A 19806-nucleotide genomic window follows, 5' to 3' on the forward strand; every position below is an offset into this window, starting at 1 on the left:
CATCTCACTCTAGGGTGGGTGGGAGTTTGATGGACCCCAGACCCCAACCTGATTTGGAAAACTGCCCCTGGAAACAAGTTTCAGACATTGGCAACTGTGTTTTCTGGGCCTAGCCACCATTCCCTTTAGACCAAGCCAACAGGATCAGAAAACATTTTATCATGTGTGACCCTGCTGCCAAGAGACTCTACCTAGCCCCATCTCAGCTGCAGCCACACCTATCAAAAACTAATCTCATTTAATCACACTAGCTTTAAATTACGATCAGACAAACTGCCGCACCCTAATACCAAACAGCTGAATATGGAGGATCTACCCGTATAACTTCACTAAGAGAACAAATACCAAGTTCCTTTCAATCTCTTCTCTGGTCCTTTGTGCTTTTGATATAAATAGCCAAACCAAATGACAGTTCTCCACCTTTGCCACATCCAACACACACACACACCCCCCAAACCTTGGGAAGAGCTCTTATGCAATCTTGCCACAGCTAGTGCTGAGAGACTTTCAGCTAAGCATTCAGTTGGTGATTTAGTTGCTGTTGGCCCTGCTTTGAGCAGGGGATTGGACTAGATGACCTCCTGAGGTCTCTTCCAATCCTAATAATCTATTATTCTATAAACCAGCTAGGAGACAACACTCAGAGAAGCTCACCAGGATCTCAATGACCTTTGCTAAACAGAAGAACAAAAAGTTCAGCATTCCCAAACTGAGACTAGTTTGGCTTTACTCAGTATCCAGGAGCTGAAGCACCCCAGAATGAGTGCCTCAAACCAGTCCCAGCTGTGATGCAGGCATGACCTGAAATGAGTCCTCTCCACAGAACGAGATACGCATTACTGCTGAATGACCAAGGGCAAAATCAGCTGAAATGCAGTGTCCCAACATAGCTAAAGCTCTCTCAGTCCAGCTTCTGACTTCAGTTACACACTGCAAATTTTCCACCACTCCCTTACTTTAAGGACAGGCTCACTGGGCAAGTCACACCCACGAGTTTGTCAACACTAGATTTTAACTCAAGTCAGTGTTTATATACTCGCCAGGACACTCCACAAACATCTGTGGTTGCCCCTAGAATCAGGTAGCTTGTGGACTTCCTTCGCTGGCAGTATATATTAGGGTACCTGGAAAGTCTGGCTGGCAGGAAAGTTCTGAGAAGTTTCCTGCACTGAGGGCTTCCACCTCATATAGTGTAGAAGCATTTTGCAGTAAGAACACCCGGGAATTGGCCTTTTGACATACGAGCTATGGAAGCATATTGGGCAATAAATATGTCCATCCCGATACTCCACACTAGTAGACTTGGGGCTGGAGATATGTTGTGAGACTCCCCAGGGTTGCGACATTCTCAGTAGACTCTCTTTCACACCTTTTGCTCTGTCTGGTCGTTTGCTTGGACAGAGCCTATTTAGTCATTTTTCCAGGTTTTCTTCCAGGATCCCTCAATAGACTGAAAAATTTGAAGGGTTTTTCTTATTTCCTGTTTCGTGTCTCTTCAAAAGACAGCCAGTCATTAAGAGCCCCTGGCAGAAACCATCCCCACCAAGATGCTGAGTAAGTTTGATCCACAACATAAAGGCTTCTCTCTGCTTCATGTTTTAATATTCAGCTCTGTCTTGGTGCTTCTGGGGCTCTCACTAATGGGTTCACGCGCCACAGCTCTGTGAAGCAGGGAAGTATTCTTGCAAGATTCAGTGAATGTCACTCTTGCACTGAAAAAGCTGGCACTGCTTCTGCACCGAGTTTCATAGCAATCCCCTGGAATTTGGAACTCTCAGACTGCACCACTAGGCTACAACACATTTTAGTTACAACACAAGCACTACTTTTACCCTCATTTTTAAGAGCAGCTACTGTCTGGGTTATTCAAATATATTTGATATATTTTACTGTTTACAGCTTTATTCCAGCCACTCTGGGTGTGTGTGCATTAGCTGGTTATTTCTGGAAGGATGGAGAGCACTAAAATGATTGACAGGACCGGACTGTAAGGGGCTATCAACAGCATGGTATGTCAAACAGCAGCACTATACACAATGGTTTGGTACTGACCAGTCGGCCAAAGCAGCTGAGCTCCTTAGAACATCATAGGCAGTAAAATGTGGGCTGAAAGATACTTTATTTCAACAGAGCTCTTAGTAAACAAATGTTACCCTCTCCAATTCCCAAGTGGCATTTTTTTTTCTCTTAAAGAGCATCAGGTCAGCTGGGCTGTGCCTGCACCAAGACAACCACGCTTAGAGAGGTCGAGCAGTTGAGCACAAGATAAATCAATCAGGGAGTTATTAAACTGAAGGGTGAGCGTCGAGGAGCCTGCATTCGTCACCTGCCCAAAGTGAGACAGAAAGTGGGATTTTCAAAGGGGCCCAGCAGTGGCCTAACTCTGCCCCACTGAAGACAATGGGAGCATTACAACAGCCCACAGTGAAAGCAGGGCTAGGCCAACATGGAATGCTTCTGAAAATCCACCCTCAATGTTACAGCAAAACTGGCCAAATGCTTGCTTTGGGCTAGCGGCAGAGAGACTGCTACCATAATTGGGGTTCAAAGTTAATACACAAATGAGACTGACGTGTGAGGTGTGTCCTGATGTGTCAGGCTGCCTAGAAGCAAAGGCAAAAGCTCCTCAGCCATTTATGGTGTGAAGGCATTTGGAAGCCTTATGGGTCAGAAACTTTAAAGCGTAAGGCCTGGTGAAAACACAACCTACAGCTACCATCATTATAGTATGGAGGTGTAGCCTGTGGAGACTACATGCAACACTTCATCCTAAGCTGTGCACGAGGCTGCTCAGATGGAGATGGTCACCAGCATGCAATGTGCTTGTAATTTCCAGGGGCCATTCTGCCAACTCTGAAAACTGATAGCAGCAATACGTTCCAATCGCTCTTGAAAATTTGTCAATGTGGGCCTCAGCTGGGCAAAACGCTTGGTTTAAATTCAAGTTTAGATTCTGTAGAACTTTATAATGTGCAGAAAAACCCCAAGTCCTGCCATCATGTATATGTCCACAGCCAGGTCATCTGTCTCACATTGGCAGGCTGTGTTAAATAACTGATCTCTCCAGTCTCCTGGTTCCTATTAACAACATTTAGCAGCAGTCAGAGGACACTGTCTGGTTTTTCCAGCAGTGCATTTCTAAACCCACTTAGCTTTCTTCCTTTCAGAGAGATATATTTGAAGAATTTTGGAATAAATGCCCAAACATGCTAGTTATCAGCTGAAGCAGTAGCAACTCTACCAGATACTTTTCCCTCTACAATTCATCCTAATATTTGCTCCTTCTTATTTTATGTTTACCCCAGATTCAGACTGGGCAAGCCCATTAATCGTAATATCCTCTTTTTCTTTTTTTAACAGAGCTGCAGTAAAACTGCCAGAATGTGTTACTGTCTCTGCTTCCCCCCTTTAAAAACGATTATTCATATTTAGTGCTCAAGAAAGCAAGTAACCAAACGCTCTTAAAATGATCAGAGCCGGCAGGCACCGTAGAACTCTCAGAGCTGTGCCACTATCCCACTTGACCAGCAGCATGCCAATGCTACCCCAATCCTAGGCACCCCTCACTGCTCTGCCTGCGCCCCTTGGTCCTCATTTGCAGCACCCCTAGAGCTCCAATCCACCCCTCCCTGAATACATCCCCAGGCTCCTAAATCCCAATGGCTGTCACTGCAACTGTACAATGTGCAGGCTCTCTCTCTCCAAGAGGCCAAGTTACATGCTACAGGTTGTCCTACACACAGGCCAAGGTTTAAAAAAACCCAGTTACTTACCTACACTGTAACTGTTATTCTTCGAGATGTGTTGCATTATTTAATCCACTCCAGGTATGCGTGCGCCAGTGCACTCAAGATGGTATGCACACCCCTAGAGCGGAATAGACGTGGGCAATCCCTGGAAGAGCACATTTCTACCTTGGGATTTAGAGGGTGGGGTGGTATTAGGTAACCAATTTTTTCCTTTTAACCCTCTTGACTGGTTTGTTTGTTTATTTTTAACACCTCAAACTACTGAGGCAGTGACAACATAACCCTGTGATCTCAAAGCCGCCTCAGCACCAGGTAACTAACTGCAATGCTGCATTTAGGACAAAGATCTTTTCTGTCAGACAAATGAGTTATTTGGGACACAATTCCTGGTTTTCTGTTGCTTTTTAGGCGATGGCAGCAACAACAATCACAGGAAGAGGACTCACAAGTGGCGGGGGACAGGAAATAAAAGAACTTTCTAATGTTCCTAGGCAGCAGGAGATGCTCAGGAATGATCTGCAAGGGGGAGAAACTGAAAACATTTTGCATTTACTCAAGCTGACTTCTGCCTCTATTCCTGCTGGAGTTCTGTTATCGACAAAGAGAATCCTTTTAAAGCGAATAAAAGTGATATGCACCATGCATGCAGAGGCAATAGATCAGAGAGATAACTGCTGCCCTTTATGCCGAAAAAGCAACCCCATGTGGGCAACAGTTACACAGCTGCCAGCGGTTACAACCGTGACATACCACCAAGCCTGCAACTCTGTTCTGGCTTTCAAGTCCCACCCCCAGCAGCTCTGGCCACTTTACAACAGTCTTCTATTACAAATTCCAACATTAGTCAATTGTATACTGTTCCTCTGGGAGGTCTGGTGACAAGTAACAGAGCTATATCACTCCACCAGCAACTTCTGACTAATGAAACGGCACATGATTCTCCTCTCTTTCATGCTGGTGTAAACTGGGAGTAACACCACTGCAACCAATGCGTAACATCACTCTCCGTCAGGTGTGGGAAGGAAATCAGGCCCAAGAGCTTACTTTTTGCATTCCCTTCCCATGTGTTTATTACCAGACACTACATTACACACCGTCATTGTCAATTGCTCTTCTTCAGAAAGGACAAAAACCACATACACCTCTACCTCGATATAACGCTGTCCTCGGGAGCCAAAAAATCTTACCGTGTTATAGGTGAAACCGCATTATATTGAACTTGCTTTGATCCACCGGAATGCACAGCCCAGCCCCACCGGAGCACTGCTTTACCACGTTATATCCGAATTCATGTTATATAGGGTCGTGTTATACCGGGGTAGAGGTGTAGCATATTTATCTGCATCATGTTCTGGAGCCAGTTATTCTCCCACAATCGATGAGCTATATTCCATCATAATCTTGAATTCTCTCCCACCTAACTTTGCCAAAATTTAACCACCTGCCTGCAAATTAGCCTGACAAGAGCCGTCCCAAGACAGGAGATTGATGGCAAGTTTGACGGAAATTAGTCAAGGTATTTCCCGATCTAGGGATTCCCTAGAACAGAGGTTCCCAAACTTTTTTCCCTGAGGCCCACCTGTGGAGCTGCAATAGGCACCGCGGCCCACTACTAACATGCATCCATCAGGGAGAGGAGCACCCCAGGGCATGCATGGCCCCTTGTCTCAGCAGGGACTGGGGTCAGCAAGAGGACAAGGGGGGGCAGGCAGGTGCCACAGCCAGTCCCCACCGACACCCTCCACCTCAGCAGCGTGTTGAGTACCTTGAGCTGGTCATCTGGCAGCCCTACACCTCAGTCACCCACCCAGCACCCTGGTGCACCTCACAGACACCCCCTGCAGCCAGTGCTGAGCAGAGGCAGGCGCTCTGGTCGGGCCCGGCTGTTACCTTGATGGTCCCAATCATCCACCATTAGTCTCCATAGGGATCGAGGATTGTGGGGCTGATACTCCGGGGGGCCGACAGCCACACTTTGGGTGAGGCAGCTCGGGAGTGAGTCTGGCCACGAACCCTCCCTGCCTCCTTCAACCGCCATGGGAGCCACCACTTCTTGGAGCCGGCCCCTTCTATTGACCCTCCGCCTCCATTTCGCCCTCCAGGGGCGCTGGGCTCCTCTGGCCCTGGGCAGGGGCCACCACTCCACCAACGTATAGTTTGGGGGGCAATGCCCCATCATGCCCACCAACTCCACCCATGGTGGACCATGCAGGACTGTGTTGCAGCCCACCTTTTGGCCGTGGCCCACACTTTGGGAACTCCTGCCCTAGAAGGGCTGTCTGGACTTTCAGAAGAGTTTCTCAGAGTCTTTTTGACCTGTCACAGCTCAAAAATACTTGGATCTAAACTCCCAACATTTGTATTCCAAAGATGGCTGAGTGCTTTTCACTAATGTGGAAGGAATAGTTATAATTAGTTCTGGGGGAGGTATAAGCACTTTAAATTGTGTGCATGTTTCCAATGTACAATGCTCTCCTTCTGACACTCTCAACCCCTGCTTACAGACCTCCTAAAGGCCGACTCCATAGCTACTGTGCCATATTCTCCTCAGGTCTGTAGCCACATGTGCCTTATGTTCCTTGTACCACTTACTCCTGGGGGAATTCTACACCACTGTGCCCGCACAGAATCCATGTTTCCCTGCAGATTTTTTTTTCTCCTCACAAAATACATTCTGCCGGAGAGACACTACAGTTACAGTGGTCGGTGATGGGATGTTGGATGGGATGGGATCTGAGTTACTGCAGAGAATTCTTTCCTGAGTGCTGGCTGGTGAGTCTTGCCCACATGCTCAGGGTGTAGCTGATCGCCATATTAGGGGTTGGGAAGGAATTTTCCTCCAGGGCAGCTTGGCAGAGGCCCTGGAGGTTTTTCGCCTTCCTCTGCAGTGTGGGGCGTGGGTCACTTGCTGGTGGATTCTCTGCAGCTTGAGGTCTTCAAACCACAATTTGAAGACTTCAATAACTCTGACATAGGTTAGGGGTTTGTTATAGAAGTGCATGGGTAGGGTTTTGTGGCCTGCTTTGTGCAGGAGGTCAGACTAGATGATCACATTGGTCCCTTCTGACCCTAAAGTCTATGAATCTATGAACCTTTCGACCACCAGGTGCTGCTGTGGCCCCAGAACAGAGGGCAACCAGCTCACCGGCCATAGCAGCTAGCCATGGAGAGGAAGGAGGAGGTCGCGTTCCTCTCAGCACCCTGCCCGCAGGGCCAGGCGAGGAGGCAGAGGATGGGGCGGGGGGACAGACAGAGCAGGGCACATAGAGCTGCTGGGGAGGTCACAGAGATTGGGGTTTAGAACGGCTAATGGTGGGGACATACTGGGGCAGGGGCTAAATAGGAGTGGGGTTGCAGGGCCACATTGGGACAGAAACAGAGGGGGTAGCAGTGAGACATATGGGAACAGGAGCAGATGTGCCCAACTAAATGGGAGAGGCTAGGGGTCAGCTAGTGAATGCACAGGGGAAGTGCCCCAACTCCCTAACAACTCCCCAAAAAACCCTGTTCTATACTTCTCCCACCCACATCCAACAACCCTCCAGGTTCACCTACAGGCTTCTTCCCAGCTTCCCTCTCCCTCAGCTCCTTCATTACCCGACTCCTCCAATTCTTTATACTGCTTCTACAGGGTGCGGGAAATACATTTCTGTAGTGTAGTTAAAATGAATTATTTCTCACAGTTCTGTATTAATATACTTAGTGAAGAATCTATTTGTCAAAAATCATTTCTTGAATCTTTTTTATCTGTATTGTTACAAACATACTTGCTGAGAGGTATTTTGAAATAAATTACTAAAATAATTGAAACTGGTGTGATTATATTGTGCTATTTTGACAAACAAAATATGCAGAATTTTAAAATAGTGTGCAGAATTTTTAATGTTTTGGTGCAGAATCCCCCCAGGAGTAACCACTGCATGCACATCTTATAGCTACAGACATTGTAACACCAGCTTCAGAACAAGCAGGTCATGCCGGCTTTCGAATGTTCATAAGCAAGCCAAAGATTTCTCCAACAATATTTTAATTTATGACCCTTGTGGTGGTGGTGGTAAAATAAATTTTAGTAGCACACATCAGTTCTGCAAGATGTCCAGAACCAATACTTACATCTCTGACATCCACTAAGTGTATCAGACACTCTTACAAAGCTTGTCAAATCAAATCCGAAGAACTTCAGGCAAAGAACATTTTTTACACTTACTGAAGGTTGAAACCATAGGCTGCTGACTGCTTGTCAGAACCTTCTACATGCAGGTTTACACGAACTCCGAACGCCCAGCCTGAATGAACAAAACATGCTCATGCACATAGAAATCCTGGCCCGATTGCCAACCTGCCATACAGTTTGTAAGGTGTGTACTTTTACCTGAATGAGTTTACAAAAGGAATTTAAAGAGTCATCTTAAATTTAGAAAAGCTGCAGAATTTGTTCAGTATGTATGTGAATAAATATTTTTCACCAATATGTAGGCCTGTCTATACGAATAAAAATTTACCAGTATAACTATTTCTTAGGGTGGGGTGATTATTTACTGATGTTTCACTGGTTAAAGCTCTTGTGTGGATACAGTTATATTGGTATAAAGGTGACTTATATCAGTCTCCTCCCCATACAAGAATAGTGACAACAGTATTAAAGTACTTTTCTACTGGGGCCATGTCTACACTACAGACTTCTGCCAGCATAGCTGTGTCAGTTAGTATGAAGAGGTCTGATTCCCCAATTGACATAGCTATGCCAGCAGAAGCCCCTAGTGAGGACATAATTATACCAACAGAACTGTGTTTTTACAGTATAGCTTGTTTTGCTCAGGGTGTGTATGAAATAAGTTATACCAGTAAAAGCACACCTTTGGCCAGTATAAGCTACATCCACACTAGGATCAGTATACCTGTACTGGAAAAGGACCCCTAGTGTGGACGTGGTCCAATATACTAATATAAATGCATCCAGACTAGAGGGTTGTACCACTTTGACTACAGCGCTACACTTCAGAGCTGTACAGCTTCCTTCCATACTACCATTGGTTCTTACCACATAAGACCCACAATTGAGGATTCTATGCTTAAAAGGTTCATATCTGTCCGTGGGGGAGCAGAGTGTCTGATCTCTTTGTATTTGGAGGCATGTGTCCCTTTGAAAGGCAGTGTGGAATGAGCACACCCAGCTTTTGTATATTATAACCAAGTACATGTTTTTCAGTGGACTGCATGTGACCCTAAAAAAACTAGGAGTCATGGGAACATGTGATGTAAACAGATGCAGTCTGGTTCAAGTGATACAGAAGAACGCGACCCCTTCAAGATGAGTACGGTAGTCTACCCACTACTACGTTTTGGGAGTCACTCATAGTGAGTATTCTTCAACATCGCACCTTAGCACCAAATCTCCAGGTTTTCTAGCAATTGCTTTTTTGGTTTAGGATGGGAATTCCAGGTGTAAATAACTCTATGGAAAATGTTTTCAGACTTGTTACTGGCCTAAACTTTCAGCCTTTTCTTCAAATCAAGTGTTTTACCTGGGACTAAGAGCAAAACACGCAATGCTTCAACAAGAATGTACGAAAGGCACATGGACTCAACTGCACTGACATATCCATGGATTACTTTGCTTTCCACACAAAATTCTGACTTTTTCACCTTGAGCCTGCAGCCTTGCCCAAACGGCACAAGACTGCAGCTAGGAGGTGGGTTTCAAACTCGTTCTGACACCGATTTGCTTTGTGACTTTCAAGAAGTTTATATCTGACCCTCAGTTTCCTCATCTGTAAAATGACATTTACCTGCTTCACAAGGGTAGGTAGGTGCTAACAGCCAGTGACTGAGGTAGGATTACGACGTGGGAGGTGCCGCCTACCACTCCAGCACTTACTCATCTAGACCACAAGGTCCCTAGCAATGCACCATCTTCTCAGCATAGATTTTATATTATTTAGAAAATCTGCATCTGCTGATGGCAAGCTTCCTAGAATACATGCTCAATTCTAGGCCAGGCCATTTTGGAATTCCGACAAGCCAGCAAAGGTTAAAATGTGTTGAAGGAGATCTCGCCACTTCACGTTTTTGCAGGTACACACCCTGGAGTTGTGAAGAAGTTAGAGAAGGTTTCACAGTCAGCATCTAATGGGAAGGTAACACTAATCGTAACTATAGAAAGAGCGGAGTCTCCCCATCATTTACCTCTCAGGTCATTATGTTTTAACATGTACCTTAATAGAAGCCAGTATCAGTTATACACTTTACTCTAGGACCATGGTTTTCAACCTTTTTTCATCTGCAGACCCCTAAAAAATTTCAAATGGAGGAGCGGACCACTTTGGAAATTCAACCTGTGGTCTACGGACCCCTACCATAGATTTTTTAGACTGAAAACTGACTGAACAGAATGCAACTATAAATGTTGCACATGCTCGGCATGTCATTTGATCCAGTTTGAGAAAAAGCGCTAAACTGTGGGCTTCTAAAGTAACGACAACACTTCCAGGTTGAGACCTGTAGTGGGGGGTATTCACATAGTTTTCATTGATCAGAAAAATGGAATGCCTTTTCTGGAATCTGAAACTTTATTTTCATAGTCACCTTTTGTGGATCCTTAGATAGTCTGCAGACCCCCTGAGGTCCACAGACTCCGGGTTGAGAACCACTGCTCCAGGATTACATGCAGACACTTTCTACATTATAATAAAAGCAGAACATTACCAGTAAAACGCAATTTTGTCCCCAAGTTTCTTTTCGTTGACATTTCTATCCAACAGGTTGTAGCAGATGTTGGTTGTAGCCCCTTTCATCCATTCAATAAAGATTTTTCCTTTTGTCACATCGAAATTGTACTTCAGAAAGGGTCCAGAGTGTTGGTTCCTCCAGTAAAATTCCTTAGCAATGTCATCCCAAAATTCTGCAAAAGTAACAGTCAAACCTTAAGTGACAAAAATGGATCAAGACACATTTAACATCTGAAGATAACATTCAATGGTCCTTGATAGGAAACAAAAATAGGGTCAAATTCAGTGGAGGCTGCAAACCTGCTACACTTCAGCCTTTACCACCCTCATCAAGTCCCCCTCTAATTCTCACTCTTATATTAAACTGGCTCAACTGAGATTACAAGACATGGTGGTGCAGTTGCAATCAACCTATTCTTCAAGTATGTGAAAGCATTTTACCTTCTTCCAAAATTTGGAGATAATATGTTACATTTCAACCTGGCAATTTCTTCTAATGTTCAAGAGATCCATCTCCAGCTGTGTCCTCACACCACACAGATTGTGTAACACGCCCACTCTTTCCAAAACGAAACCCCACCCCTTTTTCAAGAAGCAGATTTTTCCACTATCCCACTCTGAGCTTCAAATCACAGAGAGTAATTCCCGAGAACATCTCCATTTCCTGTCGTTTTCGAAAACTAACCATATGTCCATTATACGGACTGGTTAATATGAGCTCTGATATGGACAGCAGCACCCTCACTGACAGGTTTAGACGCACAGGCATTTACCCAAGAGAATGTTTGACACAACATGCAAAGTTCTGATGAAAAACTCTACACCTACTTATACTGTGCAAGCACAGTAATTTGCATTTAGTTATAAGGAAGTATCAAAACAGAGTGACAGCCCTGGGAAATGTACCGAATACATTACATCTGAGAACAACAGAGAGATACCTGTGAGGTGTAGCATAGAAGAGATGGCATGTAGAGACAGTGGGAGGTGACTAACAGCCAGCCTACTTCCACTAACAAATGCCTCCTCAATGATCTCAAAACCCATATTTGTCCCTCCCCACTGCCAAACCATATAAAATACTGCTGTTACGACAATTCCCCTCATGCCCAGTTTCCACCATAATAATCCTCTCCCCCTATCTTTCAATCCCTCCCTTCACTATATCAAATTCAAGCTTGTTACCACCTTTGAAGCCCTGTGTAACTCTGCCCCCTCTACCCATGACTCATTCCCTGTCCTCCCCGGACCTTTCACCTCACTGCCTGTTTGCCAGCATCTGACACAAATGTCCATGCTTTCCTCCACACCGCATCTAAGGTTCAGAAAATCCTTCCTGAGTTTATGTCAACCTTTTCCTCATTCCCAACCCTCCAGGAGAGGGATCCTCTAGGGTGCTGTAGCGGGTTGATCTCGCCACTTCCTGAAGCTTTGAAGCTGATAGAGAAAGTTTCACAGCCCATTTCTAATGAGAAGCTAACTCTAATTGTAATTATGTCACGCCTTAGTAACTTAGACATTTAAATATATTTGTGGTGTTGACGCAAATGGATATTAGTTGCTCATACACCATTAATCTGCCCAGCTGGTGAATTGTGCCTTCCTGTTTGAAAAAGATCTAGCACACAGTGGGCACTGCAGAAATACTAATACGATTATTACATTTTTCCCGCCCATGAAGATAAGGCTCATTCTAGGGAGAGGTAGAAAGGCTGGGTTGGGGATGGCAGAGGTCACCAGCATTCTGGGATACTCTCCTTTCCAACCAGTCGCAGCAAGATCACTCTCAAGCAGTTTTGCTTCCTCGCAGTGCATAAGAAAGCCCTTGCGCAGCACCACAGGGCAGTGGCTCCGGCATGGGACTGCAGCCACAGACCCAAGTTCCCCTCCCAGCAGCGCTGCTAGCAACTTGCCTGCTGCCGGGGAAGTAAGAGCTTCTGTACCTCTCAGATTCTCCTTCTTTAACAGAGGTAACAGTGCTCACTCGCCTGGGTAAAGCCCAGCCGTGTGGCTGAAAAGCGCTCCCTTCCTCCCGCCCCACGCTGGCAGTGCCCTGCTGCATGGCGATCGGAGGGGAAGGATTTGAGGTAAGGAGCAGAGAACGGGTTTCAGTTTTAGAAAACACCGTCTGGCTTTACAGCGAGGGTTCCCCTAGGTAAACACAGGGCGGAAGGCCCTGCTCTGATGCACAACGGTGCATAACTAGCACAGGGCTTAATGCGTGCCAGGGCCGAGCCCCAGCACCTCTGGGCTTGGCGGTCAGTTGTTAAAGTAGGAACATCCCGGGAGCCCCGCACCGCCTTCGCTCCAGAGGAAGCGCTGGTCCAGCCCGCCAGGGGCTCTGCCCTGGTTCAGGCACCTCGGCCCGCCAGGCGGGAGGGTCCGGCGGAACTGCCCGCACTCGTCTCGGTGCGAAGCCCAGCGCCCGCCGCCGCACGCTGGTTTTACCCCGCGCCTACAGGCCCGGGGCTGGCCGCAGCCCAGGGCGGCTCCAGCTCAGCTCTGCCCCGCGGGCCCCTGGCACACCAGGGCTGCACCCGGCTCCTGCCCCGGGGGCTCCCGCCCAGCACAGGCCCGGCAGGGCAGCGGGCTCCCGCCCCAGCCCCGGGAGCGGCCGGGGCTCCGTGCCCAGGCAGGCCTGGCCCCGCCCCGGCACTCACCGTCCGGCTCCTCCACCGAGCGGCGGTAGCGCTCCCGGTAGGCGGCCAGGCTGGGCACGTGAGCCTCCAGCACCAGGCTCTGCGGCGCCCGGAACAGCCCGTCGCGCTCGGGCGGCAGCGCCATCCTCCTGCCGGGCAGCGGGCAGGGCACTGAGCGGGAGGCACCGCGCCGCTCCGGAGCCGCCCGGGGAGTGAGGCGGGCGGGCGGACCAGTCCGGCAGGGCCCGCCCCTGGAGCCGCCCCCCCGGCCCAGCGCGCCAGGGGAGCCCGGGCCGGGAAGCCTCCGCCTGGGGGCGCTTTGCCCCACCCTCGGGAGTAACCTGCCCCCGGGGCAGTGCCGCGGCCGGACTCATCCCCTATGGCGCCCCCCAGTGTTACTACCTACAGTACCCCCCCCCCCGTGTCATTGCGCAGGGTTGGCTATGGTCTCCCCCGGAACAGTGTCTGAGCGGGACTCGCTCCCCCACATTGCCCTGAGCACTTAGCTCATCGCTGTTGAGGCGCGGGGTTCACAGCAGAGCAAAGCAGGAGGGGCCAGTCTCCCTCTGCAGTTAGCGAGGAGAGGGAGCAGCTGCCCAGAGGATTCGGGGGACTGGGGCAAAGCAATTTCAGAGGCCCCTTCCATGGAAAAAAGTTGCAATACTATAGAATACTATATTCTCATGGGGGCCTGGGGTAAATTGCCCCACTTCCCCTCCTCCCCCAAAGCCTTGGGAAAAATAAACATTTAAAAACCTTCTAAATCTCGGCACAAGTCCAGTTTTGAGAAAACTTCTTTTCAAGTCACCTTTACCAGGTATCACTGGTTTGCAGCATCAGCTAGTGCTAAAAGGCACTAAAGCTCATTAAAAGGGTTGGACAAATATTTTCCATCAAAACTTTTTTTGAATCGAACACTAGCGGTTTTTAAAAAGCAGGAAAAAATCACGGACAGTGGCTGCTTTCCTTCAAAATTTGTTGTGGTTTTTTTAATTGAAAAGCTGAAATTAGTCTGCCAAAACCTGAACATGGTTTGGGGTTTCAGAAATGTGTGGCCAAATATTTGCGGCTTGCTGTGTTTGATTGTTTAAAGAAACAATAAAAAAATCTGCTTAAAAAAAATCCAAAACTTTTGAACCACCTCAGCTTGTGACCAAACGCCTAAGCCCATCCAGTCAGATTTTTCCCGGTTTCTGATACTCTGCTGGCTTCCTTGACTCACATCTGTCTCCATAACTTTGGGTTCATTTAGCTTAGAACATAAAAATGGCCATACTGGGTCAGACCAAAGGTCCATCCAGCCCAGTATCCTGTTTACTGACAGTGGCTATTGCCAAGTGCCCGAGAGGGAGTGAACATAACAGGTAATGATCAAGTGATCTCTCTCCTGCCATACATCTCCACCCTCTGACAAACAGAGGCTAGGGACACCATTCCTTGTCCATCCTGGCTAATAGCCATTAATGGACTTAACCTCCATGAATGTATCTGTTTCCTAAAGACTGGCTCCATGAGGTCCCTCACAAACTGGAGACAGTTACTGTGGGTTTGTCTTTAGTATAACTTATGTACATACTCCACGAACTGAGCATTTGAGCTTGTTCCAGAATCTGGGATGAGCCCATGTTGTGAAAACTGAAATGCTCAAAATAGCACATGCATGTGAATGGACACAGGGTGCTAAAATTAAATTAACCCAGGGGTTCTCAAACTGGGGGTTGGGACCCCTCAGGGGGTCCCGAGGTTATTACTGGGGTTGCAAGCTGTCAGCCTCCACCTCAAACCCCACTTTGCCTCCAGCATTTATAATAGTGTTAAATATATAAAAAAGTTTTTTTAATTTATAAGGAGAGAGGGGTCACACTCAGAGATTTGCTATGTGAAATGGGTCACCCATACAAAAGTTTGAGATCTACTGAATTACCTGAAGAACCTCTGGAACCTCAGGGAATGCAGGGGAGGGGAGTCTCCCTTTTAGGGTTGGGAAGGAGGTAGGTGGTGTAGGATATTGCTCTTCTCATGTGATCCTCCCCCATGGAAAAGATAACAGCTTGGCTCTTTGTGTTAAATAGCTGTCTGCAAGCCTCAAACTGCTGAATGAGCTTTAGGGTAGGGAAGGCTGTGCCTCCCCAAACAGCCTGGCCCTGCCCCCTATGCTACCCCCACCCACTTCCTGCCCCCCAACTGCCCTCCTCAGAATCCCTGAGTCATCCTGCTCCTTGTCCCCTCACTGCCCCCTAGAGACTCCCTCCCCAACACAACCCCAGGACCCCACCCCCCACCAACCCCCACTGTTCCCTATCCCCTGACAGCCCCGACCCTCTGCTGAGTCCTGACAGACCCCCCCCCGGAATGCCCATGATCCAACTTCCGTTCCCTGTTCTCTGACCGCCCCCCCAAACCTCTGCCCCCTCCCTGTGCCCTGACTGTCCCCAGGACTCTCTGCCCCTTCTCCAACCCCCCCTCCCAGCTCCCTGCCATGCTGCTTACCTCCGCCTCCCCCCTCTCCTGGAGCCTCAGCGTGCTGTGTCCAGGAGCTGCCCTGGCCCCTGGACAGCACTGCAGTGGCCTGGCTTCAGCAGGTCCGCGGAGCTCACAGCCCCGCCCCCTTACCGCATGGCTCCGAGCGGGGTGGAGCTCAGGCCCCTCTAGAGCCACGCTGCTTTAGCTTTGTCCTGGGCCGCTCCTGGATGTGGCACGCTGAGGTGCCGGGGGATGGGGAAGGCAGAGGTGGGGCCGGGGCCGGAGCATTCTCTTGGGGGCCCCTGTGGGGCCCAGGGCCTGGGGCAAATTGCGCCACTTGCCCACCCCCCCAGGCAGCCCTGGCTGTGAGTGTGCTCTCCCCTGCACCCTGACCCCATGCAACCTCTGCTGAGGACAATGACCTCCAGCAAGGCCCCACTGTCTTCATTTCAACTATTAATGACACCCCACACTGATCAGGGGGCTGGCTGCACAATCCTCATAGCACTCAGACCAACTTCATGATCCCCATCGCAGGGGCAGGGAGCAGAGGCCAGGGTACTGAAGTGACATTCTCAGGAAGTCAGTGGTAGAGATGGGCTGGGAGGAGAGGTGCTCTAGATCCCAGCTCCAAGCTCCCTCCATGGCATCCCACTGCCTGTCTAGGGAAAGAGAACTACTTGGGTAAAGTCCATTTTCATTGCATTATTATACTCCTAGTTGATAGCACCTTCTCCTGCTCTTTGTGGGCTTGACACCACCCACCTTCAACAATCCTCTTGGCTAAAATCCCATAAACAAAGCTGGTGACTTTAATTTCTAAAATTGGAGGTCTCATCCCCAACCGAGCTACTGCATAGGAGTTATCAGAGTTGTTCTTAATTACTTAGAAACCATTAGGCTGATGCCCTTTCATGATTTCAAAATGTCAAATGTAGGTGCTCTTCTGTTATCAGTGGCCTGCAATGAGTGTAGCATATTTGAAAACTGACTTAAAGGAAACCTGGACATGAATGTGGTCAATCTTTCATTCAATCTATTATCTAAGTGTCTTATATTGCATTGTGAACATATAACAAGGTAATAAATCTGAAACAAAAATAATACTAGAAGGGAAATAGAGGGGAGATGCTCTGTAACCAGGCTCAAGATGGTCCGGGAATACCCTTGACTGAATTCTGGGCTCACTCTAGCAATGAATAGCCACTGAAATCAATGTCATTACACTAATGCACAGTGTGAGATCAGAATCATTCGCAAGCACGTGAGAGGCTCGCACCACATCTTCAAGAGAGAGGAGAAGGCTGGGGCTGTGGAAGTATCATCTCCCAGGAGCCACAAGGAGCAGGGAAGCTGGATATGATTTCCTGCCCATCAGTTGTTAAGTTTTACCTTTCTCCATAAAAGCTTCCCCGTGCCATGAACCCATCCACTAAGATAGGCTTGAGTAATATAGGTTCTGAATAGGCCCTTTTCATTTCATGTTCCGTCTGCTGCCTTGGTTTTGTCTTTTAAACAGTTCATGCTACAAATAACATTTCCTTTAACTGCACAATATTTGAGAGCGCCAACATTGCTTTTTCAGAAGTCTGTTATGTGAAAGGCAATGTGGTCCAGGCACTGCACTTGGTGTCAGAAGACGTAGGTTCTGTCCTCAGCTTTGACACTGACCTAGGGCAAATCCCTTTGTTTACCCTCCTGCGGTTTGTCTGTCTTGTCTATTTAGATTGTCATTGGCAGAGTGCCTAGCCCAATAGTCCCCATCCTCATTTGGGGCCTCTACTGTATAATAAATAATAATGTTATGAACAGGACTGCTCTGATCACATTAGCGAGGCATATAGCAGAAAGTTTCGAAGTCTGGATCCTTCACCTTTGTGGTACAAAGTTTCATTGTGCCTGAGGAGCAATGTTGTCAACCACAACCCACATCCTGGAGCTTTGTGTCATCTTTTAGATATCTTGGGCCCAGGCGTGGAGCCCCTGCAAGATACGGACTGAGACCTTGAATTTAACTTGATATCCCAGGGGAAGCCATTGTAGAGAGCAGAGGATGGGTGAGATATGTGATGTGGTCCATGTTGATGAGGAGACACGGTACAGTGTTCTGTAGTGCTATAGTCCAGACTGGAGGTATATAAATAAACTAGATCATCATCTGCCAGGATGTGACAGAGAATCCTAGCTGAACAGGGTTGGTAGAAAGTGTCACCCATGGACGCTATGTGAGAGCTTAACATCAGTGGGGAATCTAGTAGCAATCCTGAATTGACCAAGTCTGCCTGTGCACCAGCATCTTCAACCCAAGGAGACTGCACTATTGCTGCAAACTCTTCAGAATGCTTTCCTCTGCCCACCAGCATCACCTTTATCGTATTTGGGTTCAGTTTCACCTATCTATGGTCCCATTCAAGTCAATGGGTATTTTGCCATTGATTTCAATGGGAATAGAGTTAGGCCAATGCTGGACACTTTTGAAATCCCTCCTAGAGTATTTAAAATGCTTTAGCCCTGTCTACTAGCAAGGATTTTGGCAAGTTAACCACTGTTTGGACAGAAAACTGTTGAAAACCCATATTTGTAACCTTGACACAACCTCCTACAACACTCTATGTATTGCCATGCATATCTCAACCACAACAGCACCTACCACAGGTTTCCCAGTCCCAGACTGATCAGAAGTGACCCAGGCTTCACAGCTTCTACAGAGAAATCACCATTCTCTTTTCCACGGGGAGTAGAACTCCTGTCCTGGTGCTGCACAGTTATATCCTCACAGAAGTAGAGAAAGCTCTCCTTCCTCATTCAGCAGCTCTGCAGACAGATCTTGAGACGAACCAGGCTGGTTGTGGTCCTGACTCAAAAGTGGCAGCTTATCCAGTAACATTTGCCAAGGGACTCACATAGCTGCTCATGCTGGGGTGCAGGATGATGGGGCCTCTCCTACTGAGCTGTAGCATTAATTCTGTGCACTGCTGGTCTTGGTCTTTGGCACTCCAGGTGTTTTGCTGGAACACCCTACCCTGTCCCTGGGTCCCTGGAGACGCTCTGTGGTTCAAAAAACTGTCAATGAACAAAGAGAGAGATCTGGCCATACAGCCTATACAGTAAATATTTTCTGCAAGTGGCTGCAATTCCTAGGGAGTTATGGGAGGTTATCTCCTTCTTTTACAATCCCCAGGGTCTCCAGAAGGCCTTCTCAAAATCCCACAACCACTGCTTCAGGGAGCAGTTTGGCTAGGTACCAGAGGGTAGTAACAACTGCAACATCCACCAGAGTGCTGATGTGGATATAGGGCAGAACCTGACATCAAACAGCTAGTGTGAACATCTGCACTATTGCTCTTTCAACTGGTGCAGCCCCACTAGACTCGACCCACTCCCTCTTTGTTTTTAAAGCTGCCAGGTCTTCTTTGCACTTTATAAAGAAGCAAAAAAGGGCACAATCTCCACGTTTAGAAGTCCTCTGCAAGTCACTTCATACAGAATAAGGTTGTATTACCAGGAGATGTCAGCACTTTGTGTTAGCAATTTAGTTCTGCTGGATTTTGCATTTGCATGGGGAAGGATTAGTTAGATCCCTAACAAGTGCCATTGCTTTGTCCCTCACTCCTTAAACATTAAGCTCTGCACCCTTATGCGTCCCTCCAGCCCCTGATCAGGTTTGCTCTCCCACCCACTGCTGGACACTGTTTCTGCTCACTGTCACCACTATGAAAAGTTTGCCTTGTCCTGGCTGGTCAGTTTCAGGGCAGCGCATATCTTGTTATTTCACTGGGTGGCATTTGCTGTGCCTGCATTGAATATTTACTGTGCCTTAAAGCTGCAACTGCCTAACCGTTAATCTAATTCAAGATCTGTCCAACAGAACCCTTCTGTGTGCAGCTGAGATGATGGGAAGCACAGAGCTAGTGTGAAGATCTGTCAGGATATCTATCCCTCTGTTTGCTCTCTGTTTTGCCTTTTACTTTGGAGTGGCACATCTATCAAACTGAAATTCTCCACCAAGACCCATGACAGTATGATTTCTATCTGGCAACTGTTCCTCGTGGTAAGCAGGACAGGATAACTTGTCAGAGACAGTGGCAGTCAGCTGTCTGGAACCAAGAATTGCCCAGTATGGCCTGGCCAGTCTGAAGAGAATGTTAGCCCCCTTGGAGTTGCCTCACTTGTCAGTCACTTTCTGTATTGCAGTCAGAGTAATTCCCTTATTGTCCTTCAGTGTTC

General features: G+C 47.7%; 1 protein-coding gene across 2 annotated transcripts in view; it reads right to left on the reverse strand.

Annotated features, from left to right (window-relative positions):
- The window catches only part of ACSS2 (acyl-CoA synthetase short chain family member 2), a 69227-nt gene extending 55930 nt beyond the window's left edge, over positions 1 to 13297 (reverse strand). For both annotated transcript variants that reach the window (XM_030532941.1, XM_030532940.1), the window contains exons 1-2: positions 13138 to 13297; positions 10455 to 10650 (exon numbers count right to left, since the gene is read on the reverse strand). In XM_030532941.1, coding sequence (XP_030388801.1) covers positions 10455 to 10650; positions 13138 to 13261 — 320 coding nt within the window. In that variant the 5' untranslated portion in view covers positions 13262 to 13297. The remainder of the gene's footprint in view (positions 1 to 10454; positions 10651 to 13137) is intronic.
- Positions 13298 to 19806: the final 6509 nt, after the last annotated feature.

Source organism: Gopherus evgoodei, chromosome 14 (assembly GCF_007399415.2).
Source record: "Gopherus evgoodei ecotype Sinaloan lineage chromosome 14, rGopEvg1_v1.p, whole genome shotgun sequence".
Classification (NCBI taxonomy): Eukaryota; Metazoa; Chordata; order Testudines; family Testudinidae; genus Gopherus; species Gopherus evgoodei.